The sequence below is a fragment of the Monocercomonoides exilis genome (assembly GCF_001643675.1).
Source record: "Monocercomonoides exilis strain PA203 chromosome Unknown scaffold26-1319188, whole genome shotgun sequence".
NCBI classification, from domain to species: Eukaryota; Preaxostyla; order Oxymonadida; family Polymastigidae; genus Monocercomonoides; species Monocercomonoides exilis.
In genome coordinates this window covers 51,378-76,991 of record NW_027150571.1, presented here as the reverse complement: position 1 = coordinate 76,991, position 25,614 = coordinate 51,378, and the positions used below count along the sequence as shown (strand labels likewise).

Below are 25,614 nucleotides of genomic sequence, written 5' to 3'. Positions count from 1 at the left end.
TCATTGTTTCTTCTGTGCTGTTTCAGAAGCTGCATTTTGAGCAATTTGTATTTGCGACTGCACAACTATTTCACTTCCATCATATCCTCTTGAATCCTCAGTGAACAAAGCATCAGAGACAGTGAGCAAAACTGCTCCTGCTGGAAAGTGATTGAGCAACTCGCGCTTCACCAGTTTCAGACTCGGCCGCTCATCCATTCGATGATTCAGAGTCACTTTAATCGGTTCGCAGAATGTCGACACAAACAGAGCTGTCATGTCTGTCCTCTCCCCATTCAAGATCTTATCTCCCGCCACTTCTGCTGGATACTTCCCAAACGGGATATCCAGTGTCAGACACTCCCACAGCATCATCCCAATCGAAAACACAACCGACTTCTTTGTTGCTCCCATCTTCTTGTTCACCTGCAGCTCTGGTGCCATCCACCTCAGGCACTCTTTTTTGAAATTATCATCTTCATCCTCAAAGGCAGATGAAGGCAGAGAGTCTTCATCATCATCACTGACAGATGTCACAACTGTTGATGAAGATATGGATGATGAATCTGAATCATCATCTGACAAAAAGTCTGAGTGCATCACAATGCAAATCACCATATGCTCTGAGAAGAGAACAATGTGAGGGCTCAGATTATTCAATGATTGAAGAGGGTTTTCCATTTCATCAAAGGAGTGGAGTGCTCCATTCGCCACCCAGAACAGGATTTGGGCAGCTGTCTGCTCCCTCTCTTGAAGACAACCAATCGCCATCTCCTTTGTCTTATTCCTTCCATGTAGAAGCATGAACAAAGAATCTCTCAGATCCACAATCAGTTTCTCATGAGGCGATGAACAGGCTATCGCATCCACAAGATTAGACATGGACGAGGTGGTTGGACACAGACACTCTGATCGAACAAATGTTGAATCTGAATCTGTTGTTGAAGTGGATGAAATAGATGGTGATGGTGTTCTCTTCCTTATCTCTTCTTCTTCATCTTTCTCCAGCACCCATTCTGGAATCTTGTCTGAGTCTTTTCCAAGGATATATTCAGTTGATCCACTCTCACTCAACAAATGTTCTGATGACTCTGAATGTCCCAAGCTTTTTTCGTACACCCTCTTCTTTATTCTCTCTTCATTTTTCTTTTCTGCTTCCCTCTCTGCTCTCCTCCACTGCTCCTCTGGTGACATCTCCATCGTCACCATCTCAAACGCCTTCGGATCCTTCCTCACTGTGTCATTCACAATCTCCTCCAATTCCTTTGTTCTTCTCTTTTGCTTCCTCCATCGAACAGCCAGAACAACAGATACAATCAGAACAATCAATAATATCACAACAAGCACAATAACAATTAGCAGCCAATAAGACTTTCCTTCTTTCCTTCCTTCAACAATCCTTTCATCTCCTTTTCCAACACTTTCACTCCTGTTCTTCACAACAACCAAATCTGTTGATGAAGTTGAATCTCCTTTCCCAAACACAATCCACACACTCACTTCTGACTCTTCTCTCACTTTCTCCAATTCAGAACATGAAATAAATGTGTGAATCTCATTCTCTGACACAAACCCTTCTTCTTCAATCCCCTTTCTCACAATCTCCTCTTCTTCCCCATTTTTCATGCTCATCTTCACTGACAAATCACATGGCAGAAGCAGCTTTCCCACAATCATCAACTCCACATCCCCATTTGGCTGAGAAATATTCTTCACCTCTTCCAAAATGGGGATGAAAAATGATGATCCTCTTTCAGTTGCTATCCCTCCCAATTCGCATCCCTCATCCAATATCCACAATGATGAGTTATCTTTCAACCCATCTCCCCCTTTCACACTCACAACATTCAACTCCCCGTTCCCTTCACAAATCACATTCCTTCTGGCTGATGGATATCCCTCAATCGATGGGTTGTTGTTCTCAAATTCTCCCTTCTCAATCCTCACACTCCCTCCACTCACCCACAACCCACCTCCCTTGCTCTTCATGATTGTTGTTTCCCTCATCTCCATTTTGCTCTTCTCAACATCAACCAATGACCCATTCCATTTGCATAATCCTTCTTTTATCTTGTTTTCTTCATTGACTATTTCATCTTCTCTTTCTCCATCAAACACACATGCCTCAACCCTCACATTCTTGGAATTCCTGATCTGCATCATGCTTCCCTTGTTCACCGAATTCACACATCTTCCAAATGAGCTGTTCAGCACACTCACCCCTTGCTCAGCATCTTCCATCCCAATCACACACCCCTCCAACAGCAGAGTCACATTCTCAACTCTCATCTCTTTCATCTCCACTTTCGCTTTCCCTCCAACACTCACAACATCTCCCTCACATTCGATATTCGATATTCTTGTTTCAACAATTGTCACATCCGACTCTTCATGGAATGAAAGCACTGATCTTGTTGAATGAATATCTCTGAATGTTGTCTCCGATATCTTCAGCTCTCCACTCTCCACACTCACAATTGAACTGTTCAATTTCATATCCTCAGTTGTTGTTGTTGGAGAAGAGAAGAATTCACAATTTCTCATCTCCATTGAACCATTCTTCACTTTCATGAGATAATTGTGAGTTGACTCAAATCCATCTTCAAACTGGAATGAGCACCTCTCCACTGAACATACATTCACAAACTCCATCACACAATCCTTCTCAGCTAATTTCTCAATCTTGGAGTTCAGTTTCACTGTCGCCTGTGTCTTTTTCAATGAATTCACAACCAGGTCTCCAATCACACACTCCTTCCTCACAAACCCTTCTCCATCAATCAGAATCCCATTCATCACCCCTTCCTGGATGTGCTCAACCCCACAGTTGATGCTGGAACAAGGGTTGCTCTGTGCCCCACACCCCCTCCCATCACTCCCTCTCCCACTCACAAACACCTGTGCCGAATAATAGAATGTGATCAGCGGAATCAGATCAACATCTCCCTCGCTCCAACCATCCCTCCCACAGATCGAGTTGTTCGAGTTCAGTGACTCCTGATTGTAGTTCAGTGCAAACAGTGTTTCGTTGATCTGATGAGCAATCAAGTGGCATCTGACAAACACGTCTTTCCACACATGTGCCTCATTCATCACAAACAGGATGTTCACAATCTTGAAATTCAGAGGCGGAATCTGACTCTCATTCCCATAATTCGCATGTGGGTCTGACCCATCAATAAACAGCCCCCCTCCACACCCTGTCTCACTCGAGCACTTGCACATCGAAAATGAGCTACCATTCACTTTCAACACCGACTCCCCACTCTTCAGCACCACTCTCATCCCACCTCCTTCATCACTCAAACCACTCTTGCAACTCGACATCGAACACTCATCCACCACACACTCCACTCCATCCTCAAATGATCCCACATCAACAACACTCGCTCCAATCCCTTCATTCGTGATGTTCGCAAATGAACACCCAATAACCCTCAAAACTGGTTTGTTCCCATTTTAAAAACCCTTCTTTTCTCCATTCATCTGATTTTCCTCTTCCATCATCGAAATCAGGCTTCTTTCCTTCACATCTGCAAATGAGATGTTCACATTCTGAAGTGTCACCTCACCTGCATTTGGGCTGAACGCAATCAACCCTTTCAACTCTGAAATCAAACTCAACGAACTCCTCTCAACCACAACACTCCCCCCATTCACTCTCATCAAGCAGTATCCAAAACTTTCTGCCACCCCTCTCCCTGGGCCAAATGAACAATCTGACACTGACAATAATGTGTTTGTTCCAGAGGATTCAATCGACACTTCATGATGGGTTGTGACGGCTGGCTTGGTGAATGACACATTCACAAATGACAGACTCACATTCGACGATATCATTGAACCATCATTCATATCATTCTCATCTTCATCACTGATCGTAACTCCTGTCACTTTCTTTGTCCCTTCAATCACCACTTTTGGTATCTCTGAAACTGATGATGAAAATGAAATGAAATGGCTCAGCAAACCTGATCCCACAATGGAAATATGTGTTTCCCCTTCTCCAAGTGTTGGATATCGAAGTGATATCAAGTGGTCAATCGATGAACATGGTGCTTCGGAGTACCCACACCCACTGAAGTCTCCTCCTTTCTCAACTGAAACAAACCCATCCCCACTCCAGTTCCTCCACAAATACACAACCAGTGCAATCACATATCCCTCCTCTCCTGTTGTCTTCCTCTCCCATCCACACAGCTCATCCAATGACTTCAACTCATCTGAACTCATCTCCCATATCAGGTGCTCCTCATTCACAATCTCTCTCAGATCCCATCCTGACACAAACACATTCTTCCCTTTCCACCCATCACATCCCTCAAATCCCATCCCTTCCATCACAAATGTTCCCATCTCATCTGCCAGCTTCACAAACATCCCTCCTCCCATTCCTCTCCCTCCATCCTCAACATACTCTCTTGGCACTTCACACCCAGATAATTTCACTCCTTTCATTTCCAACCTCCCTCCCTTCCCCACTGATATCTTCATCCCTCCCCCTTTCGTCCCACTCCCCCCTGAACACACTGATGACAAATTGCTTTCTTCAATATCCACAATCCCATTCACACCCATCTCCACATTCAAACATCCTCCTCCTCCTCCTCCTCCACTCCCACCAACAACTTCCACTCCACTCATTCGGCTGTCATTCATCTCCAATTCAACTCCATTCGAAACAACAATTGGTGATTTCCCATTCATTCTCACTCCCCCTTCCATCACAAATCCATGAACAACCAGCCCTCCTCCATCAATACAAATCACATTGTATCCAATCATTTCATCATTTCCAAATGTGACTGAACAGCTGGTCATTGTGATGGTTGATGACAATGAGGAGGAGTGGATAAATGCATTTCTCTTCCCATTCATCTCTTTATTCAGCACAAATGACAAATATCTCATCTCAAATGATTTTGAACATTCAATAAGGTTATTCTGGGTTATCGATCCTTCATCCCTCACAATCACCCTCATCCCTTCTTCTTTCCCACACACACTCACCTCAAATGAAACAACTTTCATCTCATTCTTCATCCATGATTCTGAGGCAACTTCAATTTCATGAACATTGATGCTCGCTCTCTTCCCAACACAATAATCAATCGTCAAACACCCAAACTCCTCAAACCCACAATGGCTCTGATCCAGCGCCCTCTCTCCTCTCCCATCAACTCTCAGCTTTGAGCCAATTGAACACAAATACACAAACAGCGGAATCACTTCCCCTTCTCTCCCATCCTCACTCCCACACAACTTCAATACATCTGTGGGAATCACACCAAAATCAAAAAATGCATATGAACTTCCATTCACTTTCCACTCCAACAACACTCCTCCACCACATTCAACAAACATATCCTTCCCATATGAAGCTTTGTTATTCTCCCCAAACACAAACAAACCCTCTCTTCCAGATTCCATTTTCATTGAACCATCCCTGCTCTCCATCACAATCATCATCCCTCCCCCTCTCCCTTCCCTTCTCCCATCTGAACTCTCCCCTGAACCCTTCGCCTCGCACCCATCAATCACACAACTCCCATTCACAACAACACTCCCTTCCCCCTTCACAACAACACTCATCCCTCCTCCTCTTCCACAAACACACCTGCACCCCTTCACAACACACGATTCAATCACAATTATCCCATTCTTCCCCTCATCTCTCTCTGCCCCAACCACTCCACTCACCCATCCCCCATCTCCACTTCTCTTCTCAATGTTGTTCACCTCACACCCACAAAACACAACTGATTCCACCCCTTCACCAAACTCAATCAGTGAATGTTCTCCAAATGTCAAGGTCTCTGTGATCATCAATCCCTCCACTTTCACTTTTCCCCCAATCACATTCACAAAACTGAATCCAATTGAATTATCAGATGAACAAACAACAGAACAGTCAGTGAGTGTGAGGAGTGTGGAGTTGGACGAAATCAGAGATGATGATGCTGCACCAGACAGAGCAGATGGAATACACAACTTGATGTTCCTCACTGAACATTTGCTCAACACCTCAATCAGACAAGATGACTCAGAATTCTCTGGTGCTTTCACTCCCATTTCCATCACTTTTGTCGCACATGAAATCTCCCATTCACAGCCATCTGTCATTCCAACTGCCTCAGCAAGCTCATATCCTGAATCCAATTCGATCTTCTTGTTTGTGTCGGGATATCTCACCTGCGCTGCATGGATGATGGTGGCACACGGATAATAGCCAAACCCACAGAACCACGAGTCGTATCCACCCAGCCCATCCTTCCCCTTTCCAACATGTGCCGCACAGGGATATGAATCCAAATACACATTCAGTGGGAACAGCCCCATTGTTGTGTCACTCCGATCATATCCCACCACCTCATTGTATTTTGAACTATCATGTTGGACATTCAGCGTTGAGAAGCTTATTCCCCAGCTCGCTGAATCGCTCCCATTCACAAACACATAATTCCCTCCCAATGAGGCAGAACACCCTGAGAAGTCAACTGACACAATCGAGAAGTCAAATGAGTTGTCAGCCAAATACAAGATCATCCCTCCTCCATATTTGCCACTTGTGCATCTCTTGAATGTTGTTGTTCTTTCAACCTGAAGCTTGCTTGTGTCTGTTTCCAACTCAACCTTGATCCCTCCACCACTGCCATTCTCACACTCACAATCCTCGATTGTCACATTCCGAACAATAAATGTCTCCCCTTCTACCACACTCTTTGCCACAACCACTCCATCTCCTTCAATCAACCTCACATTATTCACAGACAAGTTCGCCAATAAACTCTCTCCAGACGTTGTGGCTGTCAAATACAGGGCAGATGAAGAAGAAGAAGAAGAAGAAGATAAAATAGGTTCAAAGAACAATGATTTAGAAATATTTATATCTTTAATCTCCACATCAACCATCGACAACTGTGACAGGGGAACCACAAACACTGACGACGACATCACATATTCTCCTGTTTCACTCGTGGTGATTAAAACATCCTCCAATGAGAGTGACCCACTCCCATCAGACACCACAACCACATTCGGCGAAGTTTCTGCAGCTGAGTTGCAATCAACCTTCATGTTCAATAAACCAAGATGACCTGTTGACACACTGAACAGTGCTCCAGTTGATGAAAGAGATTTTATTTCAATCGAACTCTTATCTTTGCCTTTCCCAATCACTGAAATCTTCTTTGTTCCAATATCAATTGTTGTTGTCTCATTTATGTGATTCCCTTCCATCAACGTGATTGCCAAGCTTATCTGTATTTCACACATTTCTAATCCCTTCTTCACTGTCAGACATGGATTTGATTCATTTGCCCCACATAGCTCATACAAGTCATTTCCACTCACTGAAACATATATCGTCTTGTCTTTCAGCCAATCTTTCTTTTCTGTGTGCTGATGCAACCAAGTGTTTCCATTTGCATAATTATAGGAATAGCACACTCTCTTGTCATCTGTATTTGTGGTGTAGCATTCATTGAATGGATTATTTGGAAATAAATATACACTGTAGTAATCATAATACATCACATCATGCCCATATGGAATGGCTGCAGAGCAATTGCACTCATGGAAGAAGAGGAAATAAAAATAAGAAATATAATCTTGTGATGTTTGTCTAAATGGATAAAAATACAATCCTCCTCCCTCTCTTAATGCAGAACATAATATAAACTGAACGCTTCTCATTTTCAATTGTGTCGCTGGAACAGTTTTACAAAACATACCTCCGCCAAGTGTATTTGTGACCGAGCATGAAGTGAAACAGCAGTTGAACACGCAAGCACTCTCCCCTTCTCCATTTTCTGTCGGAATGCAATCCGTTTCCAAAACCTGTATATTTTCGAGAAAAAATCCTCCTCCATGAGTATATGCTTTGCAATCCTGGAATTCACATCCACTGATCCGAACACACGATGAAATTCCATACGCATTCCTCCTCCTGCATTGTTTTGAACAGAGCATGAATTAAAAAAGTTATTTTCGATATTCACAGATTTTATTCCATAACAAATTATCCCTCCTCCATCCCAATATGCAAAGCAATTATTAAAAAAGCTATTCGAAACAGAAAGTTCTCCGTTTTCAGGATTAAACATGAAAATTGCTCCACCGTTCGAAGAGCTATCTTCATATGAATCAACTTCTCCTGTTGTCTTCGATCCGTTCCATTCACACCAAGCGAATGAATTAGCTTCATTATTGGCTATGATTAGTCTCACTGGAGTCAGCTTGTAAGTTTCAGTTCCTTCGCAGACAAAATATCTTGTCCGACAACACCCAACGAATGAGGTGTTTGAGGCTGTCAAAGAGGCCAAGGGATTATTGAGTGAGGGAACAATCCCACCATCATACACATCGCAAACTGATGAAAATGAGCAACCGTTCATCAGACATGAGGTATGGGAAAACGAAGTTGTTGGAGATAAGCATGCATCATTAGATGTTGAAATGTTGAAAAATGTGAGTCTGGAGAGGGATATAAGAGGAATGAAGGGAGATGAGAAGAATGGGGTAGATGACACACAAAAAGAGGAAAAATGAGATGAACAAACAAAAACAAAGCATTTTTCTGAAAACTTCTCTTGATATGTTTCTGAAGAGAAAAGAGATGGAAATGTCTCCAAAAATCCAGTTGAAGATGAGCTGAGCGAAATATTCTTGAAAACTCCACAACCTCCTGTCAAACAAAACGGAGATACTTCACTCATCAAAAAAATACCACAATCATCCAATTCAACAAAACTTCCATCCCCCGCTTCAACAACATTTCTCTCATCATTTTGAATCAACCCCAATGATTTGAGCTCAATTGATGAATTAATCAGAACAAACCATCCTTCAACCTCACTTTCTTCAAATATTCTTTCATTTTTCGCCATTTCTCCTTCATCATGAAATTGTTCATTATTCGATTTCTTGACTAATTTCCCTTTCCCATTTTGGTTGTTTCTTTCATCTTCCATTTTTGGATTTTTTTTCTTTGATTTTTCTTGTTTTTCATTTTCTTCAATTCCACCTTCATTCCCTTCAACAAACATTTCTATCATGTTTTTATCTCCATTCTTATCATTTGGAAGGAGATCAAACAAAGAGAAGCCCAAATAATCTGTTTTTCTGTCATTTATCGATTTCTCTACCAGATTTGCTTCATCATTTGTGGCACCATTGCATAGACATTGCACACATATTATGCACACAAGACAACATGTTCCTGACAGCATAGGAACTTATCCGCACAAAGAAGACACGTTTCTTTTTTTCCGGATTTCTTCTTTATAAGAATGGGCTTATATATTTATTAATGAAATTTTTCTTATTGGCTTATGAATCAATATAGATTGTTGTCTTTATTTTTGATTACAGATAAAAGATTAAAAAATTTTTTCATTTGATAATTTGAATAATACAAAATGATTGATTGAAAATGTTGATGTTCTGATATTTTCATTAATACAAAGAGAGAAGCTGTAATACTCATTCTTCTTGCCAGAATATTTGTTTTTCAATCTCTGAGCGTGTTGTTCATTTTTCAAATGAAGTGAGAGTTGGAGAAGCATTATCCTTTTTGGAATTCATTTATCTGAGGAACAGATGAGGCTTGCACAGTGAAAGTATTTTGAAGAAACTTTTCATATTTTATTTTCTGGTGATTGTGTGATTTTTGTGTTTTCAGTCATCAGAGGTATTTTGGAATGGTTGTTTCTTGATTGTTATTTGCTGAAGCGTTGGATGGCTGAAATAGGACACTCTCGTCCAATGAGATGGACAGTGTGGAATTAATTCACATGAGACATTTCATTGGGTGTTTTGTTCATATTTTTGATTTTATTTTGCAAACAGGGCAGAAAATGATACAATTTGAGAGAAAAATGAAAGTTTTCAAAGGCTGAAATGACTGAAAATCGATGGTTTTGAAAAGTACAAAGGAAGTGAAGGAAAGAATGCAGCAGCAACGAACGTCTGTTGAATGTTTGCTTTTCTCGAATATTTTCATGAAAAATCTAATTATTTTGTATTTCTATTGTATTTTGGATTATCAATATTACATCTGTTATTATCTTAATGTTCTTATACCACAAGGAAATGGAAATCATTTTTACTCCATTTGTGAGAGATTTCTTTTTGGAGATGGTATTTTGGTTAAAAGACAGAAAGGAAGAGAAAAATTGATGAAAAAGGAAATACAAAGGGAGGGAAGAGATAATGTTGAGAAAGGAGAAATAAGGTGAAGGAAAAGCAGGCAAAATGGAAGAATCAGATTTGAGGATATTTTTTGAGGAAGGATCTGAAGAGGAGAAAGGCAAATTACAAAGATGATGATATTTTCTCAAAGAAAGAGAGCAGCCACATGAGCTGATTTATTGATTTTTGATTTTATGAACCAACTTTCATCAGCATCGCAAGGAAGAGGAAAGAAGATAAAAAATACGAATGATGCGCAATATTGGTTTATTTAACAGTTCAATGAAGAAAACGAAAGGAAGAAGGTATTTTTGCTGTGGAAGCGTTCATCCTTCTTTCTCAATCATTTCTACAAAAAATATGCCTTTGAAGCAATTTGTTTCAACAAGAAAGCAAAAATCGACTTCTTTTCAGATTTCTCCTTTTAATTTCGCAAATCTTAAGAAAGTTACGAGCAACATTTTCATTGAGCTTATCAATTGAATGATTCAAATTTAATGAAAAACAACACATAAATACAACATAATCTTGTTTCCTTTATTCTTAATGTCCATCTTTTCTGGCTATTTAACGCAGAGCTCTCTTTCGAGAGCGCAACTGGTAATTTAATGATTTATTTGCTTTTTTTGAATTTTTTTGTTGGAGTCAATTTATTATAACTGACAATTATCTTTTTTTCTTTTTATTCGATTCGTGAGCATAAAAATATTTCAAAAAAAATAAACAAATAGTTTTGCAATATTATTCAACGCTGTTTCTGTTATATTTTCCAATAGGGTGATTTATAAACCCGAACATTTTTATAAACCCGGTTATTTTTTTGTTCATTGAAACAGAATGAATACAACATAAAAATATAAAAAGCAAACTTTTACATGTTTATTTTACTATTTTATGACAGAACTAAATTTTTTTTGTTTCAATTTTTGTTTTTGACGAAGATCAAAGGAATTTTTAATTTATTTTTGATCATTTGTTTTGCTCGTTTTGAATCAACTCTCATTTTTTGTTTGTTTTTAGTTACAAGGTCATAAAACATACATAATGAAGTTTTATTATTTGAAATGTTTTATGTTTTTATCTATTTTTTCTATTGTTTTTCTCATTTCATAATTTTTGATAAAAATATGAAAATATGAAAATATCTATGCTTTTATTTAATTTGGCTAAATTTTTTTGATAAGTTCCATTTGTTTAATTTTCAAATAAAACATAATTTTCATATTTTATCAAATTTCTGTTCTAATCCTCTGCGACTTGTGACATTTTTTGAAACAAAAAGTTAAAATGACCGACTTTATAAAACACTTTTGTCACTCAAATTTCATTTTATGAAAAAGCAAAAAAATATGGAAAATAAATTAATAAATAAAGAATATAAAATGTTTATATTTATATGATTGGATCTGCATTTTTTTATTTGCTTTTTCGATGTTGTCAAAATTTTAATGATTATTATCAAAGTTATGGTTTGTTGACAAGATCAGTCAGTCATGGAAATTTGATGACAATCTTTTCCAGTGGAGAGTCTGGGCATCAAGAAATTTATTATTTAAATGGATCCTGAGCTATTAAACAGTTTACCACCTGAACTTCAATTATCCCTGAACGATCTTTTAATTGTATGTAGTTTATATAGCATTTAATTATTATACAAAAATATTCTTTATATTTAAAGAAAAAAGCATTTTACAAAAAATGTTACGAATTACAAAAGATTGGTTGTGGATTCGTTGCTTTGGAATATGTCAAAACAACTGAGAAAGGAAATGGTTTTAATGTTTTTCTGTTTTTGAATTTTTATTTTCCACCAATAGTTTACAGGCACCCGAAAGAATATGGAAAGTTCATAACAAAAATATCATTAGAAATATATAAAGATAATTTGTGGATATCTTTTATTCCTATTCAGCAAGATGGAAGTATCAAAAAAGATGGTCACAGATATCTTCTTTGTCCAAACAGTCGGAAAGGATTCAATTGTGGATTTTCTGGAAGAAGGGGATATGTTTCTTTGGATTCACACAAATGCACGATCACTTCGAATCAAAGTTTGGATCACTTAATGCAGAAAAAGAATACTGATAAAGGCAAACTATCATCAACACAAATTCAATCATCAGAAAAGTTTATTCAATTTTCAGATTTGTCAACTTCATTTGTACAGTTTGTTGGTCATTGCAACGTATCATTTCGTTCAGCATCTTCATCAGAATTGAATAACTTTTTGCAGTTATTAATTCAAATTGCTCAGCAAAATCCCACACTTCCTGCAAGAACAATATTTCCACTGATTACTGAAAGAAAAGTGTCTAACATGCTTTCAATAGAAAGGAAAAGAATAGAATCAGAGAGATATTCACACATTGAAAATGTACCAGTTGGGGTCATGATTGACGGAGGAGCAATATCCGGAAAGAAATATACAGCTGTTTCTGTTGTCCCACTGACAATTTCTGGGAAACCAATTTTTTGGAAATTATATCCCGCTTGTTACTCATCAAAAGATTATGAAAACTTGGCCTTGAATGTAATCCGCGAAATAACAATATGCAAATCGGAGGTGCACTGCTTTTGCAGTGATGGACTTCTTCCGCAAAGAAAAGCCTTGCAACAAATAAGAAACAGACTTTTTTCAGATGAAGATCCTCAACATTTATTCGCATTTGGTCCTTTTTTTATATACTGCATGAATCATTTAACTAATTTGATTATTGTGCGAATTTTTTCCAACAATCAAACACTGAAAACATTGAAGGAAACAATTGTTGAGTTTTCAAAAAGCGCTCACAATCCCAGAATTTATTCGATTTTGAAAACAAAATGTCCGACGTACGTTGCAACAAGATGGCTTTGTTTATATCAAATTTGTCGTTTCATCAGAGTCAACAAAAAGATGATATTACAAGCTGAACTTCTTGATTCAAACACAGTCTCAGATATTATTAGAACAGAAATTTTGCTTCTTCCATTGCAGCAATTGCATTTCTTTTTTGAGAATGAAACTTCAAAACTTGGAGGAGCATTTCCAGAACTACTGAAAGCTTTGGGAAGGTATTTTGTCATTCTCAATCAACCAAGTTTTAAAGAACTTCAATGGTCTATTTGTGTTTGTGAATTTTTGATTGAATTATTCAATTCGTTTTTGTCAGGACCTAGAGGCGACATGATAGCATTAGCGTATGTGTTAACTCCGAATGGTTTGAACAATTTCAGAAAAGGTGAATTTGCATCGATATTTAATTTAGAAATAGCTTTGTTCAAATTCAATATTGAGGCAGAGCAAAATCAAATTGTCTCAAGTTCAAAGTCGAATCAAACAACCACTGAACCTTCAGATGATGTGTCCAAAGACAGTTCTCAATTTTTTAGATATTCCAATTTATTTACAACATCAACAGTTTTTGATCCTTTGAAATATAATGAAGAGGAACAAGCATCTTCATCAACCGACAATTCATCTGCATGTAAAGAATCGCAATTTCCACAAGCGCATTTCTCTGATCCAACTTCAATTGATGAAAATCAAACATCAACTTCATTGTTTAATTCATTTGTTTCCGATCCCAAAGGCATTGAAACCCCATTGTCAATCACGTCTTTTCACTCAGCAATAAGTTTCTCAGAAGGAATCCATTTATCACACAAAAAAGGACTCGGCTTTGCAACCACCATAACGGAAGGAACTTCCAGTCATTTTTCAGAAGGCTCAGTTTCAATCACAAACAAAAATGATGAGCTATTGGATAAATTATTGCGAATATTTGAATTAGCATCAAAAGATATTTCAAACAAAGATGAAGCGAATGATTTTTCAATTTGTGAAGATTTCGAAGATTTGCTTGGATTGACCGATGCAGAATTGGAAGCAGAAAATGACGAATTTAAATGTTTTCCAACTTCAAGTGAGAATTTAATGTGTCACTCCACAAGATACACTGATAAGACAAGTTCAGATATGCATACAGAAAATGAAGAAAATTGTTCATCCAGAATGGATATTGAAGATATCGAAGAACCCACATCAAGTTCAAATGAGGAAATAGAGTTGGATGTTTACGAAATTGGATCAAATGAACAAGTTACTCGCAACAAAATGACAACTGAAGATGACCTTAAGGAAATATCTTCGAATATTGAATCTGCAATAACATCTAATTGGAGTATGAGAATAATATCTTCGTTCAATTCTTTCATAGAGAATATATTTTCCAAAGCAAAGAGAATTCATATTGATGAATACAAGAAGATATTTTATGAGTCACTATATCCAACTGAAAAGGAAACTATTTTGGTTAATCCTTTCACTTATTACTCAATCATTGGTTCACAAAGCAAAATTCACACCATTTACGCAAACATTTGCATGTCTTTAATTGCCAGTCCTTGCAGCGAAGCGCCTTGTGAGAGGGTTTTTTCAAAAATGAGAAGAATTGTTGGAGATCGGCGTCATTCTTTAAGTGAAGAAACATTGAATACACTACTCCTTGTTTGATCATTAAAGTTCGTTTATTTTTTTTTCAATTTTTGCATTCTTATCTGATAAATATTTTTTTCCTTTGAAACAATGAGTTCATATCGCCAATAAACAAATAGTTAATAAAATACTTGTTTTTGATTCTTTGTGATATGTGAAGTGATAAAAGAAACGCATATATTTGAATGACTTTCAATCAACTATATTTTTAAATGTCATAATTTGTTTTGATGAAAATGAATTATCCTTTTCGACGAAAATGATAAAATGTTATTAAATGTTTGGCATTTCAGAATTTTCACTAAAGAAGAGAAAAATCATTAAAAGGATCTTGATGAGCTTTATAGTCTTTCTTTATTATTATGAATAGATTATCATTTCAGAAAAAAAATACTTTTCAGCTTTTCTATAAAAGCAATAAATAAACAATTGAATTGTTTGAAAAAAAAAAATCAATCACAAATGAAAATACTAGAAAATATTTGACAATCACTGTTATCTGGCAATTCAACACTTCTTAAAAAGCTTCCATCAATTTTTTTGTTCAAATTAAAGACAGTTTTCAAATACACAAAGAATGGCTTGATGCAAATAAGGCAATTTTTCTTAAATGTTCTAATGTGTTTCAACAATTAGCGCAATATCCATCTAATAACATCTGGCGAAATAATATTATAATCTTCATAAAGTTACACAAATTGATATCACATTGAATGAAAAATGAAAAATACCGATTGAATAACGAATCTTCTATACAATTTCAACATAATAAAAACACAAACTATTAAACACTTCATTGTTCAGACGAAAAATATCCAATTATGTTAACTCAAATGCAGAAACATCCAAAATGCAGAAAAGGATTGGAAAATATTCACCAATTGATTTCAAGAAAGGTTCTGAACTTTGCCATACGATAACATATAGTTCAAAACGCGTGTCGATGTCTGATACAATCGATCATATTTTAAATGATCGATGCCATTATAATTCACATTTAAATTGTTTCATTGAGTATTTTAAGAAAGTTCATCGAAATAAATCTGTTCAAAACTTTTGTTTGAAAAAAAATTGAATTGAATAAAAAAGTGTTCTTCTCAGGAATCGAACCTGTTGTTCGACAATATTTTTAACTGACAGACTTGATGAATTTTTTTAAGTCGCGTCGCAATGGATAATTCTGTTCACACTTTCGAAACTTTTTTGAAATGCAAACAGAACCCAAACAATGTTAATATTTCCATTATTGTTAAGTTTCGTGAGTGGAAATCGAAAATTGATAGATACATGAAATTTTTGGTTTATTTGAAAATTAAACAAATGGAACTTTTCAAAAAATTTTTGCCATATAAAGAATTATTCATACAATGTCATCTGAAAAAGATAAAAAAAGCATTGGTATTCTTAATAATCAGTCATTTTAAATTTAATATAATGTGAAATAAGCATATTTATCATTTTCAAAAATTGATGTGTGCTTCTTGAGCAACAACATTTCACAATATTTTAACACGGTTAATACTTTATTCAAATCTTTTTCTTTTCATGCACATCACTAAAAAAATATAAAAAATATTGTGTTGCTCATAATATTCAAATTTTTATATTTTTTGTCAAAAATTATGAAATGAGAAAAACAATAGAAAAAATAGATAAAAACATAAAACATTTCAAATAATAAAACTTCATTATGTATGTTTTATGACCTTGTAACTAAAAACAAACAAAAAATGAGAGTTGATTCAAAACGAGCAAAACAAATGATCAAAAATAAATTAAAAATTCCTTTGATCTTCGTCAAAAACAAAAATTGAAACAAAAAAAATTTAGTTCTGTCATAAAATAGTAAAATAAACATGTAAAAGTTTGCTTTTTATATTTTTATGTTGTATTCATTCTGTTTCAATGAACAAAAAAATAACCGGGTTTATAAAAATGTTCGGGTTTATAAATCACCCTATTTGACATTTAAATTTAAAGGTTTTGAAAAGTTTGGCAAGTGGAGTAGATCCTGGTACCATGGTGATCCTACCCACTTTTAATATCATTTTCATTTTTAATATCTCTTCTAGGGTTAACCCTAACCCTTATTTTGCTCGGTAAAACCCTAAACCATCACAAAATCCAATATGAACTTGTTTAATTCGTCAAAACCCTAAAACCTAATTAGCACAATATGAAAATTTTACAAAATTTAAATAATTAAGGGTGATGATCATGCGGTTCCAGGATCTTCTCCATTTGCCAAAAGTTTTTGTAATTATTGAAATAATAGAAACATGCCCATATTTCCAAGATTAATTTGTCTCGAACATAAGAAATGTTTCCATTGTGAAAGATCATCACATTCAAAACTTTTTGAAAAAAAATTGTTTTTGATTTTTCTGTAATATAAATGTTCTTTTAATCCTTTAACTATATAAAAAATTAATGATTTTGTTGAAAAAAAATGATTTCCATTTGTCGTTTCAAATCTTCAAACAATAATCCTTTCAAGAATTCTGAACATTCAAAATAATAAATAACATTAACTTGTCATTATTTTTCTCACAAAATTGAAAAGATACTGCAAATGAAAGTCACTCCATTAATTATACAAATTTGGAAAACTTATTGTTCAAAATGAATAAAATTGAGCATTTTAAAAAAATTTTTTGAGTGATAAATTTGTTTTTGATTGAGTGTGGGAATGTGATTAAAATTACAATATTATTGAAAATTTGTTAAAAATATGAAAATTTGAACCCCGTTTTTTATATTTTGTCAATTAACATGAAATTTTCTGATTTTTCAGAAAATAATTGTCTTCATGAAAATGGGATAATTTTTGAATAATTTCACCGCATATTGTTTGTTTTCACATTCAACAATCAAAATATACAATTCGAATCAATGCGAGATGATGAAAACAGAAATTATTTTCATTTGAATCAATATACTAAGGCGCTTTCAGAATTCTTCATTTGTTCTTTGTTGATCTTTTATTTTTTTTAGAAATAAATGATTAATCATGATTGAACAATGCATGTTTCATAACTATCAGATGAATACATTTTAAATTGTCAGATTCTTATAATGAAGATTTTTTTTTTCGATATCAGAAAATTTCATGTTCATTGACAAATTTAAAAAATCGAGGTTCAATTTGTCATCCTTTTTATTAATAATGGATAAACATAATGTTTTAATTCCTTTTCAGTACTCAGCCAAACACCAATTTTTCACAACAATAATTTTTTATAAAAAAATATTCTATTTTATTTATTTCGAATAAGAAATTTGCCAATTTTGAATTATAAGTTTTTTCAAAATCGAATAATAAGTTCAACAATTTCGGATAATAAGTTCTCCAAATATGTTATATAAATGGTGTTTATTGAATACACAAATTAACTGAGTGATTTCAAAAATAAAAAACAATATTAATACCATCATTTGGAACAAAATATTTGACTTTAGGCATTTTCATTGAAAAATTATACACTTTTTATTGATTATCTATGATAAAAAAATATGAAATAAATGGGTTTATTTTTTGAAATACGTTTGATGTCACAAAACGTAATGTTTTTATGTCAATAATATTTGTTTAAATGATGAAAATCAAATTTATTCTGAAATCTGAGAAAGTGAAATAATGTAATGAGTGCAACACTTTTTCAATGCCTTGTGTATAAAAAGCTTGAAAATCCGAATTTTCCCCCATTTTGTTATTTAGTCCAAAATACTTGCATTTAAGTGAAATAACAACATTTTATTTCGAATTTTTTTCCATTTAATTGAAAGCCTTTCATTAGCGTTCAAAAAAAATGAAGAAAAAAATTCAAAGAAAAAACGAAATCACTGACATTTGAATAGATCAGTTTATAAAATGGTGGTTTTTTAATTGGATATGTTTTTTATTAATAACAACTTCATTCCACTTTTTGGAAAAAATGAAATATTATTTATAATGTTAGGAAAAGTCAGCAATAAAACTTTCATATGTGTCGCAATTTTTGAAAAGTCGCTGCAGATCAAAAATTTATCCCATGAAAGTTAATAAAAAGCAATCCGTTACCATTATACAAATGAAAATATTAAACTTTCACAGTGATGTATGTTGGCTCATAACAAACGTCTTTATGAGAAGAAAAATTCTTTTTCAAAAAATTATGTATCAAAATTTTTGATCAAAATTTTCATATCAGTTTTTCAATGAAAAAGTGTTTAACTTGATTGAACATCTTTGTAAATGCCGAATAATGAAATGTACAAGGTATGTTCCGATTCTTTTTCCTTTCAAACTTGATTTTCATTGTTAATTCAATTTTTCCTTTGAGTTGAATTTTTCTTTTGCGTTATGAGCCTGAACTTCACACAATTGCGAAGATAGAACACACATATTTGATGCATCTGTAAATAAGATAAATTTAGTGGTTTCAATTTAATTTGAACAAAAATATTTTATTTTTTATTAATAATTCAATCCTGCTTGTTTTTAATAGAAAAGTACGCAGTTGACAGTCAACATTTGTTTTTTCAATGGCAGAATAGACTAAGATTTGAATTAGAGAGCAATATCGGGATATTGAAGCACAAGTTCAGAGAACAGAATATCGATTATGTAATACGCAGGAAAAGGAAATGAAGTGAAAGTCAAAGGCGGATCTTTTGATGGATGTTTTTGCTCAGCATCCAATAGCCTTGGGGATGGAATTCTTCTTCGATTATCTAATGAATATCCAAATATCCTAATTTCCTCCACATTCGGAACGAATACAGCCAAGTGGGGGAATGACATCTTTGTCCTTTCACCAAATCTGGAAGAAACTGCAAAATCAGAAAACATTTCATGTATAAAAGCCTCCTTGGATTCAATTGAGAAGGTTAGAGGATATGACAATGGAAACAACAGTGTGGCCGTTCCTCTGTGTATCTATCTCCTTCCTAATCCTACAGAAATATATGTGAGCAATTCTGAGGAATCTGACCACCCACATTGTGGAATCGTCCAGTTCCACTGTTTGACCTTGATGCACTACCTCACAAGACAAGCAGGAACAAAGAAAGTTATTGTAAATGGAATGATTATGATGAGCGATGAATTGACCTTTGCTGGACAGAAGCATGAAATCAGAGGAAATGATGATCAAAGTGGTTGGGCAGTCTCCGACTCAAATACAGCATCAAACTCAGCGATGATAACAGCACGTGTTGAAGCAGAATTATCAAAAATTATCTTCTCTCTTCCATCATCTCTTTCTCTTCACTTTATTTTCATTCTCTTTTCATCATCATCTCTTCTTCTTATTCTTCCTCCTTCTCCTCTTCTTCTTCTATTTCAAACACAAAAATATGCACGTTGATCAGATGGCGAAACTCCAACACACATGCCTTCCTTTCAAAAATAGTGATCTCATGCATTTACACCACCGCACCATCCCACATGCAGCCAACAGTATTCAAACCACAATTTCAGATACACTCTTCTCCTTTAACTACCATGAAATCATCAACAAGTCCACATCTGTTCTTTGCAGATTCTTCCACTCCAGAAACTCAAGCAGCATTTCCTTCTCCGCATCCTGCGACACATTCATCCTGTTTCTCCAATCTGCCTCCAGCACCCTCCATTCTGCTTTCACCCCACCATGAGCCATCATTCTCCGCTGCAACACAAATTCGAATGCCGAATCATCAAATGCACTTGATATAGAACAAACACTTTTCTCAGCAAGAAGCGTAACGAACGAAATAACGTAAGAGTACCATCATACACCAGTGCAATGCTTTGTGTCCTTTTTGCGCTGCCACTTTACAGCGCGATCGAACCTGTCGCTTGCATCGGCACCTCTGTCGACATCTACGAAGCTGTTATGTTCATCATCACCACGTCACACGCATGCATCCGCACCGCATGCATCTTCTCCCACTCCACAAACTTCCTCGCCCTCCATTCTTCCTCATTCACCTCCCACTCTTTGTTCACATCATTCACAAACTCCTGCACAACCACCTGCTTCATCTCCACTGCTTCCCTTAGTCATTCAACTTCAATCCGTGTTTCATATTTTGCCTCTCTTTTTCCTTCTCATTCTTCAGATCCTTCTCCTTCTTCTTTCACTTCTTCGGTTCGACTTCCTATTGATCCATCAGCACCTGCTGCACGCTCATCTCATCCAGATATATCTCCTCAACGGATCGCGGCCATCCCTCCTTCTTTTCCTCAGCATTCGCCCAGCTTGCAAGTTCAAGAATTTCAACATAGCATTTCGCTTTTTTCTTTATCGCCACCACCACAGTCATCAACATCTTCTTCTTCCACTTCTTCTTCTTCTTCTTCTTCTTCTTCTTCTTCTTCCTTCTCTTCCATCTTGTCTGCTAACCTCTCAACACATTCTCATTCCCCTTCTCATTTTCCTCACTTCACTTTCAATTCTTTGCATTCTCCTTCTTCTCCTTCTTCTCCTTCTTCTCCTTCTTCTCCTTCTTCTCCTTCTTCTCCTTCTTCTCCTTCTTCTCCTTCTTCTCCTTCTTCTCCTTCTTCTCCTTCTTCTCCTTCTTCTCTTCTTTTTCTTTCTTCTCTTTATCTTCTTCCTCTTCCATTTTACTCTTTCTCATTCTTCTTCTCCTCCTTATCATTCATCATCATCATCTTCTTCTTCTTCCTCTTTTTCCGCCTCAAATTCTAATTCTTCTTCTTCGTCTTAGTCTACTTCCCTTCCACCTTTATCTTCCTCTGCTTCTTCTTCCTTGGCCTCTCTGACTTCTCCTACATCTCTCGCTTCCTCTTCTTTCTCTTCTCTTCTTTCCTTCTCTCAGTGCATCCAGCAGATGTCTGCATCCACCTCGCCTGGTCCTGCACTTACCCAACAGCCTCAGCCTTCATCTCAGTGTCAGTCTCGGCCTCAATCTCAATCTCAATCATTGTCTTCCTCTTTGAACGCGAACTCTCTCCACGCCCGCACATCCTCAGCCACGTCGCAGCAATCACTCACACAGGCAGGCTCTTCATCTCGTCCGTCTCATTTGGGTCATCCAGGAAGCCTCCAACAATCTTCAGCTGTTGCAGCCCCAACTACCTCATCAAACTATCCAGCTGCAGTCACTTCGTCTGCTATCATCTCCACCACTTCCTCCTCTTCTCTTTCATCAGCTATGTCTGCACCTCTTTCCTCCTCCGCTGTTGATGCCCCATCGCTTCTCCTGGTCACATATACTCCATCTTCACAGACCTCGTCGCACAAGCGCTTCTTCCATTCGTCTCCTCGTCTGTTCAAATCCCCCACTCCTCTTGACGATGTGCCACCTCCGATACCTTCGTCCCATTCTTCGCACAAGTTCTCTTCTTCTTCGCATCAGGAGATGAGGAGGCCGATGGAGCTGCGCAAAAACTGAAAAGCCAATGAAACAAGCACATCGACGGGCAACTCGTCAGAACACACGCATTTGATATACTGTTCAAAGCAGGTGCTTCCAGAGATGTATGCGCTGAGACTGATAAAGAGAGAGAGAAAAGAAGAGGAATGTGACAAATGAGATATTTGAGATGAAGAGGAGGATGAGATGAAGGAATAGACACTCAAAAAAAATAGAAATTGACGACGACGAAGAAGAAGAAGAAGAAACAAAATTGTAATGCACATCCTCTGCTGCAATCTTCAATACCAAGGGAGCATCCATCAGAATGATCACTGAAAAAGCGTGGTCGGTTTGAAATGGCGTGCAAAGCATCACATCCACATTCCCATATCGTTTGTACAGCATTCGACTGTCTTCTCTGAATAAACTCCTCTTCTGTACATAGCCTCTTGTCTGACGTGTTGAATGAACACGCCTCCCCGCCTTCTGCACCACCGCCTCCATTCACTCACCTAGCCATATCAGCTGCGTCTCCGGATCTGGTTCCCCATCAAACACACCTTCAAACGCATGCACTGATGGTGTCGCTGAACAATTGCTCAGAATCTCCTTCGCATTACCTGCTTTTGCTCCTTCTCTTCTCTTCTGTGAAGCTTCAATTCCCTTCTCCCTTGTGGACTTCACCTTCACTGAATCATCCATGTGCAATATCTAACGACGCTGTCACTGAACAGCACAGAAGCCGTTGCTTCATCAAAGTGTGTACATTCGCAAGGTGGGTCAGCTCATCCTGGCAGATAAAGATACCACACACATATTCGTTCTCCTCTGCTTTGTGCTCGAACCACTCAACAAGTTCGAAAAACATAACCGCCAAGTCTTCCACACCGACCTGCTTCATCCCTGCTTCACTCTCTGTCCCATTCAACACGAGGATCTCGCATGGCCCCAGAACCAGATTCCTCTTTGGCTTTGTTCCTCAGCTGTATCTCCACCATTTCACCTGCATCTTTGCACAGCTTAAGGCAGCGGAATGTTCATCTCGCCCAGCACATCAAAAGTCTGCCCATCTGCAATGCACAGCTTCATTATCCACGCGCTCCCCTTTCGTATCGACACACAGATCATCAGCCATCGACCAGATAAAACAAACAATACATTCCGCTCTTCTATCTGCACTCAATTTTCCCTTCTTTTCCCTCCTTTTTCCTCCTCTTCCTTCTCTTCTTCTTATCACTCCTCAAAAATCAAACGACTTTTCCCCCTAACTTCTTCATCGGATTTGTCTTTTTCCTCAATGATTTTCAAACCATCATCGATATTTACACCTGTTCCTCACACTTCCTTCACTTCCATCTGAACAAACATCTGAAGAAATGTTCAAAGACCCATCTGTTGCTTCTTCTTCTGCTCTTTTGTTCTCCTGTTGGATGCCATCGGATGGAGAAGAACTGTTCACTTCAGATTCCTCAGAATGCTGCTTGTCTGCACCTGCCTCAGTCTCTGCCTCTGGGCCCGCCTTCACAAACCTCAGCCGACTCAGCCCAAGCGCCTCCACAATCAGCAGAGCCATCGCTTCTTCCAGCTTCCCCTGGTTATCTTTGGTTCTCTCCACAAACTATCTGTTCGCCGTCGGATACCAGACTTTTTCCTCATTCCCATCACCTCCATTTCTCCCTTCGTCTTCTTCTCCTTTTTCTTCTCCATATTCTTCTCCCTCTTTACCTCTCCTTTCTCCTTCCTCCGCCTCTTCGCGCTCCTCCAGCACCGCCAGCACAATCGTTGCTGGCCACAGAACCACATCCTCCATCTTCAGCCCCGCCGCCTCCAGCGCCTTCTTTACAATCTCTTTTTCTTCACACACTGCAACCCCTTGTTCCATCACTTCGACTTCTAGCTCCATCACCAAATATTTCAACTGCGGAGAGAGCAATATCTGCAGTGAAGGGTTAAACAGATCGTTGATCGACGGGAAAGCATTCTCATCTGCATCCGAAAAGATCCACTTATTCAATGACCTCTTTCCCTTTAACGCCGCAATAGAAAAAAGTGGGGCTGCCGGCAGAACTGAAAGTATCACCGAAATACACACATCGTATGCACACATAATATCCACATACAGCACCGCCCGCTGCGTTACAACATATCCCCGCAGCGTCTGCAGCGCCCGCGGCGACAGCAGCAGCTGCAGCGACAGCGGCATGTGCAGCCCATACACCCCAGCAGCCTCAGGTACCACAATCCGCAGCCGCCTCTCGATATCATCCATCGCTCCTGCCGACGTGTGTGACGCCTCAACCGCACATGCATTCGAAGAATCAATTGCAAGCGCTGATGATGAAGATAAAGATGAAGAGTATTCAAGTTGCTTGTCCCACACACCTTTCTCCTTTTCTCTTCACGCCTCCGTAATGGAGAAGTTGATCGGCGCACTTCACCATTAGAAGGAAACGAAGAAGATGAAAACTCTGAAAGAAGAGACGACTGATGCGCTGCCACGGCCACAAGAAATTTAATGAGATATCTCCAAACACATCAGCCAGAAGAAACACAGGCTGTTTAAACACATCCACATATTTATCAGGATGGCAGACCGGCAAAGAAAAACTGCTTTTTTCGTGCAATTAAAATGTTTGAAGCATGATAGCTTTCAATAATGCATGGACATGAAATGGAAGGGAGAAAAAAAGACACATACAGAGTTGAAAGATACTTGAATGACACAAACCGTTTGACTTTTAAAATTAGAAGAGATTGCACATTTGAGTTTGGAGCAAAAGGTGATTTATTTTGAAAAATAATACTTCATTCCATAATTTTCTAGAATTTTATTAATTATTGCTCCATGTCAACTCCTTTTTGAATATCTTTCAATTGTTACGAGTGTTGTTTTAATAAATTTTTCCTGTTTGATAATTTCTCATGAAAAAATTCCAGAATTAAAGCTAATTAAATTGTATTTATCTTTCAACAAAAATATCATTAAAATCTTAGCTCCTGTTCATTAAATCATAATGAATATTCGAATATATGAAATGAAAATGAGGAAATTAAAGCATGAAACTCATTTGATGCAAATAGCTCGAAAGCAGTCGCTTTCACATGTGTATTTCAAAATAAAGTCAAAAATTTATATGATGATAACAAATTTGTATCATATTTTTCTTTTTAAAGCGAAATAAATGACAATAAATAACAATAATCAAACCAAAATGGGAACAGAATGATCACTATTTTTTGATCATTTTAGATCTTATTTTCAGATCAGTTAAACGTTTGCGACTTTTCAAAAAGAATCACACAAATATTATCTCAAATATGGGTGATTTTTTTTGACATCATAATAAAAGATCAAAAATCGAAAAAAATAAAATCTATTGTGGGATTTTTTGATCAAAGAATCAAATTGATTTTTAGCAAGTATTTAGTTTTTATTTCTGTCATATATATTTGTTTAATTTATATTTATAAAAAATACATACCTTTTGAAAGTTTTTGATGAAAAAGGATTTTTATGATCAAGTTTCAAAAAAAAATGTGAAAAATAAAAAATAAAGCTGTAAAAGGAAAATGTCAAGTTTCTCAACATGCAAAACTGTACTAATAAATAAAAAATACTTTGA

The 25,614-nt window shown here is 36.8% G+C and overlaps 5 protein-coding genes across 5 annotated transcripts; 2 read left to right on the top strand and 3 right to left on the bottom strand.

Moving 5' to 3' along the window:
- Positions 1-8,375, bottom strand: MONOS_14874 (uncharacterized protein; the record flags this gene model as incomplete). Its single annotated transcript, XM_067867712.1, has 3 exons — positions 1-3,377; positions 3,447-7,927; positions 8,164-8,375. 3 exons carry the CDS (start codon positions 8,373-8,375, stop codon positions 1-3), a joined length of 8,070 nt encoding a protein of 2,689 aa, XP_067726132.1.
- A 12,040-nt stretch (positions 8,376-20,415) lies between these two features.
- MONOS_11981 (uncharacterized protein) lies at positions 20,416-21,321 on the top strand (the record flags this gene model as incomplete). Its single annotated transcript, XM_067864559.1, has 1 exon — positions 20,416-21,321. One exon carries the CDS (start codon positions 20,416-20,418, stop codon positions 21,319-21,321), a length of 906 nt encoding a protein of 301 aa, XP_067726131.1.
- Positions 21,322-21,463: 142 nt separating this feature from the next.
- MONOS_11982 (uncharacterized protein) lies at positions 21,464-22,027 on the top strand (the record flags this gene model as incomplete). The annotated part of the gene is made up of 1 exon (XM_067864560.1): positions 21,464-22,027. One exon carries the CDS (start codon positions 21,464-21,466, stop codon positions 22,025-22,027), a length of 564 nt encoding a protein of 187 aa, XP_067726130.1.
- A 658-nt stretch (positions 22,028-22,685) lies between these two features.
- Positions 22,686-23,564, bottom strand: MONOS_11983 (uncharacterized protein; the record flags this gene model as incomplete). The annotated part of the gene is made up of 2 exons (XM_067864561.1): positions 22,686-22,906; positions 23,333-23,564. 2 exons carry the CDS (start codon positions 23,562-23,564, stop codon positions 22,686-22,688), a joined length of 453 nt encoding a protein of 150 aa, XP_067726129.1.
- Positions 23,565-23,609: 45 nt separating this feature from the next.
- On the bottom strand, positions 23,610-24,432 carry MONOS_11984 (uncharacterized protein; the record flags this gene model as incomplete). The annotated part of the gene is made up of 2 exons (XM_067864562.1): positions 23,610-24,322; positions 24,372-24,432. 2 exons carry the CDS (start codon positions 24,430-24,432, stop codon positions 23,610-23,612), a joined length of 774 nt encoding a protein of 257 aa, XP_067726128.1.
- Between the last annotated feature and the right edge of the window lie 1,182 nt (positions 24,433-25,614).